Source organism: Tasmannia lanceolata, unplaced genomic scaffold, assembly GCF_043159265.1.
Source record: "Tasmannia lanceolata isolate RefF3 unplaced genomic scaffold, GAP_Taslan_0.1 ptg000013l, whole genome shotgun sequence".
Lineage (NCBI taxonomy): Eukaryota > Viridiplantae > Streptophyta > Magnoliopsida > Canellales > Winteraceae > Tasmannia > Tasmannia lanceolata.
The window spans coordinates 1,183,346-1,194,197 of NW_027518690.1; the positions used below are offsets into that span (position 1 = coordinate 1,183,346).

The 10,852-nt window shown below is 37.1% G+C and overlaps 1 protein-coding gene across 1 annotated transcript; it reads left to right on the forward strand.

Moving 5' to 3' along the window:
* Positions 1-7,883: 7,883 nt before the first annotated feature.
* Positions 7,884-10,852, forward strand: LOC143889429 (glycosyl hydrolase 5 family protein-like). Its single transcript, XM_077393632.1, has 3 exons — positions 7,884-7,952; positions 8,756-8,894; positions 10,112-10,852. The coding sequence occupies exons 2-3, from the start codon at positions 8,828-8,830 to the stop codon at positions 10,573-10,575; spliced, it is 531 nt and encodes a 176-aa protein (XP_077249747.1). The 5' UTR covers positions 7,884-7,952; positions 8,756-8,827; the 3' UTR covers positions 10,576-10,852.

The following is a 10,852-nucleotide window of genomic DNA, read 5'->3' on the forward strand; positions in this document are numbered from 1 at the left end:
TTTTACTAAATGTGGGGTTGTTGTTCATGGGCCGCGTTCGGGCCGGATCTACGCTCCTTTGTAAATTGTAATTTACAAAGTAAAAACTAATTACAAAAAGGGAGATATTGTTTTCGCCCCCTATAGGATAATGCGCCCCCCTGATTTGACGTAACTCTGTCCACAATTCACGTTAACAGCGGGGCGCATTATCCTGCAGGGGAGGGAAGCGAAAAAATCATCTCCCTATAAAGAGTACCAATCTACCCTTTTGCCGCATGGATTGGCAAGACTTTGCTCATAATCACTGCTAAGCCTTGCTTTCCTTACAATGAACTTTCACGTACTTGGCTTTTTTGAACTCTTTATTAGGTAGCTGAACTATTCCTTTCTTGGCATTTTCATCACATGATTCACAAGCAATAAGAAGGCAAAGTTGAAAGCATGAAATGGGTTTTCTGGCTCTTGATTTGGTGTTGATGAGTTGAGCTTCAAGCGTTAGAAATTGAATTTTGATAAATGCTTTGACGAATGCTTTAGAGGTGGACAGTTCCATGAAACTTTAGAGTCACCCAAAGGCCACCATTTCTAGTTCTTTGAGTCACTCACAAGGCAAGCGTGCAATGGAGCCAGGTTGCTTCGGGGTTGAGGCCAACCCTCGCCCAACCCTTGAGATAGCATTCCCTCAACCCTAACCCGACCCAACTTGAGCCTCGGGTGGAGGATGCTCAACCCTAACCCAACTCCCCTCGAAATCTCTCAACCCTACCTCAACCTGTCTATCCCATTTTTTTTTTCCCTAATTGGATGAGGTTGAGTTGGGTTGGGTTAATTGGCCTAAGGCAAAAACAGAAAAAATACGAGAAAAAAAACGTAAGAGGGAGGCCAGGTTCGGGTGGCTCAGATTGCCTGAGGCCTCAACCCTAACCCATCTCGAAATTAAATCGAGTTGGCTTTTCGCAACCCTCTTCTGCCTTCTATACATTACAAGATCCGTTGATCCAAACAAGAACCATACATCTGGCCAAATGCCATTGAGAAAACCTTGATCGGATGAGCAGACTAGGCCCTTGATCGATCAAAGCTCATTTGGGATTCCACCAAGAAAAGCTAAGCCGTCAATTTTTTTTAATCGTTTATCTTATAAATGGTATGTTCGTTCAGGATGGAATCAAGATCATGTGGGACGCCTCATGAGATGTTCTACAAGATAAATGATCTTGAATTTACATACACGTCCCCTGTGGTACCTTCATTTGGCTTCTATCTTTGGAGTTTTTATATGGTGTCTGCACGTAGGTGTGCATAATTTTCAAAAAATGTTATAGTGGGGCTCATCTTTTTCAAAGATCCAAACTGTTCATTTGTTGGGCTGCAATGTATATAGGTAGTGCCCCAAATACCATCTACATAGGATGATCTTACCCCCCTCGGTTCTGGAGAGAGACATACATTAGAAAACTCTACAAATCGGAGGGTTAGAATTATCCCCTACACTAGATCGCCGGGTCAGGATCATTTTATGGGGATTAAATTCAAGGCAAATTCTATTTACATTGGGGCCCAATAAATGAATGGTTCGGATCCTCAAATAAGATGGGCCCCACTGCATTTCTGGAAAAAAGGTGTGTATAAAAGGGGTATTTGCCCCCTTTTATTCCTTAGGCCACCCCTTTCTAGTGTAAATAATGAGTAGTAATAACTAATAAATACACTGCTAGGAGTGGCCTGGGGAAGAAAAGAGGGCAAATATATCACTTTTCTATAAACAGGATCATTCTATGGGGATGACATTCAGGGCAAATTCTATTTACATTGGGACCCAATAAATGAATGGTTCGGATTCTCAAATAAATGGGCCCCACTGCATTTTTGGAAAAAGGTGTGTATAAAAGGAGTATTTGCCCCCTTTTATTCCTTAGGCCACCCCTTTCTAGTGTAAATAAGTAGTAATAACCATGGTTTTAAATTTCGACCGAAATTTCGGAATTCGGTGGAGACCGACACAGAAGTGGGCTTTCCCCGAAACGGTCATTTATTTCGGCCGAAATTTCAGAATTTCGGTCAAAATTTCGTTTTTGCCCTAAATTTAAACTAAAAAACCTTTTTTTATTATTTTACCGAAATTTCGACCGAAATTTAATATTAAATAAAATTCCCTTTTCTTTGTGGTACCGGATTTCGACCGAAATTTTGAAATTCTAGGGGTCCGAAACCGAAATTTTAAACCATGGTAATAACTAATAAATACACTGATAGGGGTGGCCTGGGGAAGAAAAGAGGGCAAATATATATCACTTCTATAAACAAAAAAGTCCAATAATACAAGAGAACAACTATGCTGATAGTCCCACAATCAATAATAAAAGGCACATTTTAGCTACCACAAATTTTACTCACTTCCCATATCTTACATTTTTTTTTGACATAAAATGGGCGTAAAACAAAATTTTCACCCATTTTCCACTTAAGAATAGGCATAAAATTTGGTTTTCACCCATTTTACGTCAAAAGAAACATATGGTTTTGAATTAGATACGATTGGATCAGATAAGTAATTAAACTAATTGTTCAATCAAATTGATGTCATTAGATAAGCCTTAAACAATTATTAAATAGATGTGGGTAGATAATTTCATCTTTATGATTGGATGGGCCATCAAGTGGATATCTAATCTCAAGCCTTTTAGATGGGCGGTCCAGATCGAAGAAAGGTGGGGCCCACTATGTAAGATTAGGCATGGCCTAGCCTTAATCGATAAACAATCTATCTGATATTACTTGCTTTGGATCTTATATAACTCACAAATCCCTCAAACCATGCAATCCTAATATATTCAGATTAACTGTAAGTGGGACCCACAATTTCTAATTTAAATTTCACGGTGTAAAACAAAGTAAATAGTGCCGTTAGCAAAATATGGTTGGTAGATATCAGTCCCTATCTAATTGTAACATAGAATAATGTTTACATGGATGGGAAAAACTATGTACTACCAACGGTTCAGATTAAACAATTAAATATACAGATTATTCTATCCAGAGCAAGGCCTATAAGATAGACGGTTCAGATCAGTCAAAGGTGGGACCCACTGTAATAGTTGCTTGAAGTAAGGTTGCTGCATATTGAAGCAATCCTCCACGTTGGATAAAAGTGTGTTGAAACGTAATGGTTTACGTAAAAGACACTCCAAATGCCAATAAGTCAAAACAAACCCAGCACTCTTTCTATCCACGTCTGATCAACCAACAGAAATTAAACAGGACTGATATTCACACTGCCATATTTTGATAATGCCGCTACTCATTTTGTTTCATACCTTTCTCGTCGTTACAGACTTACCGCCTTAAGGGAAATTTAAAACTTGAGAAAGAAAATCACATTTCTAAATGAGAAAAGAAAAGGGTTCCTGCGCAGCTGCTTAGATAACTTATCTGAAGAGCTGCTTCAAAAACTCATGTGGCCTCACATTTTTGGAGTGATCCAAAGCATTCATTTGGAATGCCCTTCCATAGATAAGGTGTGTATACAAAATGAGTCATTTAGGATCATCATAACCCAACTGTATTGTACGTGGCAATCAGGTCACTTCATTCCTTCAAATGTGAAGTGGATCAACACCTTTGCAGTCATAGATACAATGTAGTTAGGTGTCCCAAGTAATGAAAAGGGGCGCATTTACCATCCCCCGACCAAAATTAAATAAAAATAAAGGGAGGCCTTTCAATAGGAATGCTAGACTGAGGGGAGCTCTTGCAAAAATGAGATGAAAGGGCTCCCCTTTTAGCTGCACGTCACTCTAGTAATGTGCAGCGAACAGGGGAGCCTTTTTATCTCACTTTTACAAGGCCTCCCTTCAGCCTAGCATTCCTCATAATATCCCACTAGATTAACACTAATCATATTAATGTGCAGCCAATTGAGGAGCCTTTTCATCTCACTTTTACAAGGCTCCCTTCTGCCTAGCATTCCTCATGATATTATCCCACTAGATTAACACAAATCATATTATTTCATAAGATGATCCTTTGTTGGGCCACAATGTAAATAGGTTGTACCCAAAAAATCATTTCCATAGGTTGATCCTAACCCTGTGATCTATAGAGGAGTGCACAACTGCACATTATTGAAATTCATTGGGCGTAGGGTGTAGGATCACATGGAAATGATTTTTGGGTACAACATATTTATCTCTTTTTTTTTTATGATCCTAACCCTCTGATCTATAGAGGAGTACAACATATTTATCATGTGGCCCAACAAATGAACGGTTTGGATCACTTTTTGAAGAATACGGGTTTGTACGGCACATCATATAATTTCTCTGTTTTTGGAACCTCCCACCAGGCCACCACCCATATAAATGATATAATTATTTAGAATTGCTTTTGTTGCGAGGGGTGACAGGTGCAGGGAGTGTAGATATCAAATTCATGCTGTTAATTTCCCCTTAAATAATCACTATAAATTAATCTCTTCCACTATCAATCTGTTCTGCATCTGTAAGCAACAGCAGGCTTCTAACGGGTAATTTCGAAAACCAATTTCTTTGTTTTGTCTTTTGCCATTTTTTTAATTCTTCTTCTTAGAACCCGAAAATCAATCAGTGTTCAATAAGATAAAGATTTAACAGGAGAAAAATCAGTAATTAAATAGGTTGATTTTCCTCTGTTTTTTCCTCTTTGCAAATTTTTTTTTTGTAGCATCGATTTTCTGTGTAGTAGACAGTTCAAAACCTATGAGAGATCGGAGAAAAAGATGGGTTTTTCATAAGAAGTGGAACCCAGAAAGTGGTTTTCATGAAAACCAAATACAGAAAACAAAAGGAAATTGGAAAGGATTTTCCAACTTCAGAGGGAAAAACAGTCTCTGTTTTTGTTTATAGATTGTTAATATGCTGATAGGGGTTTTTAAGCTGATATGTTTAATTTTAGAATTTGGCAAGTTGTAATTTTTTCTTGCGTTTTGTAGATTCATTTTTTTTTCTTCTTCTCAGGAAATCTGGATAGAATTCCTGATTTAGCTTTTTTGGTTTGTTTTGATTTTGGAATGTTGGCCTTTCATGTTTAGTATTTCACTGTTATTGTTTCCTTTTCTTTTTCTATTTATACATATATGAAATGCATTTTTATTTTTTATTTTTTTGTGCATATTTTGTATTTTTTGTTTTTGTTTTTGAATGGTAGTTTAGTTTGCATATTGTGTTTGGGTATCTCTTTTTGTTTTGTTTTTTTCTTCTTCTAATGGGTCTTGAATATTTTTAGTTCCTCTTCTAAGGCCATGTTTGGCAACCTTTTTTTTTTTTAGGGAATATTAGTTTGACAAGTGGTGAGGAATGTGTAGAAAGAATGGGAGAAAGAGAGAGAGACAGAATTGAGAGGGTAGGAATGAAGAGATGGTGCTAAGTGGCTGAAAAATAGGAAAAATTAAACTCTATTTTGAGTAAAGTTTTTCTTTTCCCTGGTTTTAAGCCACTTCTCACCCTCTCCTCACACACCTTCTCAGTTCTCTCCCTCTCTCACCCTCCTTGCCCCTCTTCCACCACTGGATTAACTAATATTCCATGGGAAAAAAATTTCATAGCTTCAAAACATGGCCTAACTGTAAATAATTTGACATAGTTACCGGAAACTTCCTAGTAGGATGAGAAGCTCGCTTCGGAAGCTAAGTCCTTCTCACTTGCCAAATTTAGGGGAAGCACGCTTCCCACAAGTTTCCTCTTAATTAAGAGTGTGCTTCCTATTTAGGTGATTATTTAGTCCGAAATAAGTATTTTTTTTTTCTTTTGCTAACGTTGAAAGAACGAATTTAAAAAAAAATGCATTTACAACTTGAAAACTCATCTGAAGTTTTAAATGAAAATTATGCGGATCTTTTTCTAAACAGTTAACATTAAATATATATGAATAAAACATGTGAAATTGAAAATTCCTAAAACTTGTAATTTTAATTAGTCATGAAATCTTCTTTTCTACTTGTAATCTTACCTATATTAACCATTCCTGCCTTACCTAGTACAATACTACTCTTTCTATGTACTTCTTGTTCGCATCCAATGAGAAGCTTCTTACCTGCTTCATATTTACTTTCAATGACACTTTGCACACATTTTCTCTTTACTTTCTTTGGGCTTTTCGCTTCCTGCATTCTCTTTTCTAAACCCCTCGCTTCTTGCATCGCTTCTCGCACTCACTTCCCACTCTAGCAACTATGAATTTTGATTCTTGTCTGTCATTGTTTCAGCTGTACTTGTTGTAAGTACACTGTTTTCTGTTTAGATTATAATGGTTTCCTTGAAGATCATCCCCATATCCGTGGATGTATGGTCAAACGATCTGGACACTCCATCTGGTTGGTGGACCATGATGCAAAAATCATGCCGATCGGATCATCTTAACTGTCTGATCAATCACCTTCAAACTGACAGTCCGCTGATTGGATGGTTAGAAATTGGGTTCATCCACTCATCCAAGACAGCAAACCAAGACATAAATACATAATCATTGTAGTGAATGAGACATGAGCTCTTAGATTAGTGAAATTGTTCTCATGTAACTGCTAAATACTTGGTTACACGTATAGACAATAGCTTTATTTGACTTGCATTCTTCATGAATTCTAAATGTTTCCTTAGCTGCTCATTTCAATGTTAGATAATTGAAAGGGATCAAGCTTTCTGAAATGGCAAAAACATGTTTAAAGTGAAAAACTTCAATTTTCAACTCTCAAGCACTACCCTTGACTACTCTGTTATTTGCTGATAGCTGTAGCCAGTCCATATTTTGTGTTCTAAGATATGAAACCGAGTATTTGATTCTCAGTCAAATATAGGTCAGAAGCCTCAGGTTAGCTGAGGAAAAAACAAAAGTTTTTGGGACATACCCACAACTCAAAAGGAGGGGTTGGATAGGCTATGTTCAGAATGATAGTTCTGCACAAAAAGATATAGAGGCTGGTTAGTGTCTATTGGTTAAACCCTCCATTGTAAGTTCATTTGGACCTAACCAGCAATTAGGGATGTGAAACAAGTGTATGATACAAGACATAAGCAGTTTTTAAGGTTCTGAATGATAAACTGTTTCAGAAGACCCATGAAAAAAAAAAAAAAACTGTTTCAGAAGACCCTTTAAAAAATAAAAATAAAAACTGTTTCAGAAGACCCATGAAAAAAAAAAAAAACTGTTTCCGAAGATCATGAAATGCTAGGCTTGGAAAAATAGGATTGAGAAAATCTTTGACGTCCTTTATGGGATCTCAAGTTATTTGGTAATGTAAGTAGCATCATGAATAGGAAGAACAAAATGTTTGCTCTATGTCCTTAAACAACGAAAATTACTATTTCTAATTCTTCCTACTTCAAGAGAATTTTGTAATAAAATTACCAGGTCATTTGTAATAAGTTGAATACCCGTATAATACTTGGAAAAAAAAAACTGTTGCCCAGCTGCAGATTCCAACCCAAAGTGTTCCTGGTGTTTCTTTTAATAGCAATGTTCTAGGTGTTGTGTGTTATTTTATTAGTAGTCAGATTCGAAAGTTTAGTTATGTACGGAAAGTAAAGTTTACTTGTTTCTTTAAGGGATTCAAATGAATTCGACATAAGGCTTTAAAAGATGTAAAAGACTGTAATTGATCCAAGTGACACAAGTTGACTAAAATCATGCCATTATTGAGTATGCTTTTGTAAGGCTTAGAATTTAATGTTACATGAAAACAGTAGAATGATCATCTTGGTTCAATGATACTTATCTATTTTCAGTTGTTCGTGCTATGTAATTTCATTTCCTTTTCATGGCTATGTTCTGGTATTGTTGACTTTGAAATTAATAAAAAAATCCCCTTTATCACTGGAAGAATCCTAGGATGTTTCAATTTTTTCTGGGTAACCCTTTCCGCAGGTCGTCCCTTCCACAGCGGCTCACTCTGCGGTAACTCTCACTCTGGTGGCTTTCACTTTGGCTTTTTTTACCAGGTAGCCCTTTCCAAGTAGACCTCTCCACAGGTCTCCCCTCTCGTGACTTGAACATGAGGCGTGATGGCTACTCCAATACCAAATGTTAGGTTCCTAAATAATATGCCCAAAGCTCCAGATCTGATGGAATGTGCTATGTTAGGCCCTTTTAACTTGTCCCAGACGAGGTTGGGTCCTACCTGGTCCCATACGTAGGCAGGCCGTCACTTAGTTAGGACCGTAACAAAGTTAGTACCTAACCAATACGCCAAAAGCTCGAGAGCTGATGGGTCGATTTAGGCTGGGCCCTTTAAACCTGTCCCATACCATGTTGGGTCCTGCCTAGTCCCATACCTAGGTAGGACCCCACTTAGAACCATAACAATTAGTCTATTCTCAGGAGGGAGGAAGTTGCCTACTGAAGAGGGCACCCCAAATTGTGTCTAGCGCCCAGTGTCCATGTAGGCCTTTTCTATGAAGTTCAGACCTACGTATTAATTATTAAAGTGCTCGAGGCCTTCAAAAAATTGATTAGTCATCATGCATTGGCCATTATGGAATCTAATTAGCCTGGCATTAAGCTATGTCTCGAACAATTAACAAATGGATGCCTGTAGCGTATATTATCTATTGGAGTTTGTCCCATATGTAGGTATAAACATGTATATGTATGTATGCCTGTACATTTGGGTTTTGGTCTTTATAAAGACTTAAGGGTCCTCAGAAGTTATTTTTAACTCTTAAGATTAAATTTTAGATATCAAGTTTCTGCTTGAGTCCATAATAGTCGTACTGCATCTTTTAAATGTTACCCCATTTTGCAGTCAGCCGCTTACGTAGGACAGAGTCCAATCAGTACTAGGAGCATAAACACCTCAGCCAAGGTAGACAAGAACATGGCAACCTTTACAGGCTTGAGCCTAATCTCCATCGCCGCAATTGCTTCAATGTTTCTCCAAGTTGGTAAGTACTTACCTCAAATACAAACCTTACAATACTCAGGGCCATTTCATTGTTATCATATCAATAAATTTAAGCCATATGGAATAGTTGAATCTTTGATTTTGACCGGAATTCAAAATTCTCCAATCATGAATGCATTGGGGATTCTTAAAGTCCGGGTTGAATCGAACAGGCAGTCTTAGATTCAAATATTAAGTACTTGGCCTGGATAGGCAGAAACTCCTCAAGAATTTTTTTTACCATTGAAGCATACATATGATTAAAATGCTGTTAAGATTGTAATCAAACATTTCTTAGTTGTCAAGAATGTTAAAATGTAAATATGATTAAAATGCAATTAAGATTGTAATCACCATTTAGTTGTAATATCAATAAGTTAGTAATTTGAAACCTTTGAAACTTTGATTCAGGCCAAAATTCTAAATTCTCTAACCATGAATGCCCCAGGAGTTTCTCAAAGTTGGGCTGAATCGAAAAACTAGGCAGTTTTGATTCAAGCATGAGTAGTGACCTGGATAGACAGAAACCCACCCATCAAGAATTGTGTATACCATTGAAGTGTGCATATGTTTAAATGTAATTGGAACTTAATCACCATTTTTCTTGTATTATTTTATTTCATTTTGTTTGTATTCACCATATATTTTTATTTTCTGCAAAATAGTGAAAATATAGTTCTTGATCTTGGAGAAATTATCTATCACTAAATTTTAATATGACAATAGTTGCTGAAACCTATGATAACCAAATATGGAGACGGAGACAGACATGAACCCCAGAAGGAGATAGACTTGGAATTTTCTAGAATGTTCGACACAGATGCAGTAAGTGTATTGCCATTCCATGAGATTCGACACGAGACATGTATAACTAAAATATCATAGAACTTTTTTTGGCACAAAAACACCATAGAAGTAGGAAGATAAAACTAATAAAAAATTTAAAATCAGATCTAAGACTCACGTACTCAATTATAATTGCAAATATATGACAGAAAAATCAATAATAGTTGATTTGAAGAGAGTAACATGTTTGAACATGATATTTATTCTGACCAATGTAATATTCATGTAGTGTTCTTAGTATTGATATTGTTTAATGCCCATCATTGGGACTCCACAAGTATCTGCGTATCATAGGCTGAGACCCCTACGGGTGATTGTCAGATTATAACATGCATTTCTTTTCTCTTTTTGTTCTTGTTGTGTGAGATGCAGGCCCAGCTTTTTCCGAAATCCGTACACCATTCCAACGCATTTTCCAAAGCCGTAGGCCATTCCAACAAATTTTCCACCCACCAACGGGCCTCTGTGTGATAAGAAAGACTTTTATGGACCCACTTAAGCTAGGCCCTTGTGATGAATCTGAACGCTGGAGCTATACACCACAGAAACTCTTGACAATAAAGGGTACATACTTTTGTTTGCAAGCTGCTGAATCAAACAAACCAGCTAAGCTCGGAATCATCTGCACCGAGCCTGGGTCCCAGTGGGACTCCATCTCCGACTCCAAGAACCATCTCTCCTCGACACTAGCCAACGGTAACTCTGTATGCTTAGACGTTGATCCCGAACACACCATCATCACCAATCTATGCAAATGCTTGAGCGGAGATCACGCATGTGAATCTACCAATCAATGGTTTGAAATTGTTACCACCACAACAGACCAGATCCAGTAAGATCTCGTTCGAAATTTATAGTTTGATGGCCCAATGTAAATTAGCCATATGGTGTGTTTGTTACAAAAATAAGTTTATCTTTGTTTATAGCAGTAACTGAGTATTGTATGAATTCTTAAAGGTGTTGTTGGAGTTGAAACAGGTTTGAAAATTTTAGTTTAACACTAGCAACTAGCTGTATAACCTGATCCCTCTATACATTATTGTAATATAAATCGATGTGATTAATGCAGTGACTCATGCATATGATTATTTGAATATGCTTTTAAAGAGATAA

What these genes read in the sequence shown, in the direction of transcription:
- LOC143889429 (XM_077393632.1), top strand. Translation starts at nt 8,828, where the DNA reads ATGGCAACCTTTACAGGCTTGAGCCTAATCTCCATCGCCGCAATTGCT. An exon ending in TTCAATGTTTCTCCAAGTTG is followed by an intron (nt 8,895 to 10,111) that starts GTAAGTACTTAC and finishes TGTGAGATGCAG; the next exon opens with GCCCAGCTTTTTCCGAAATC.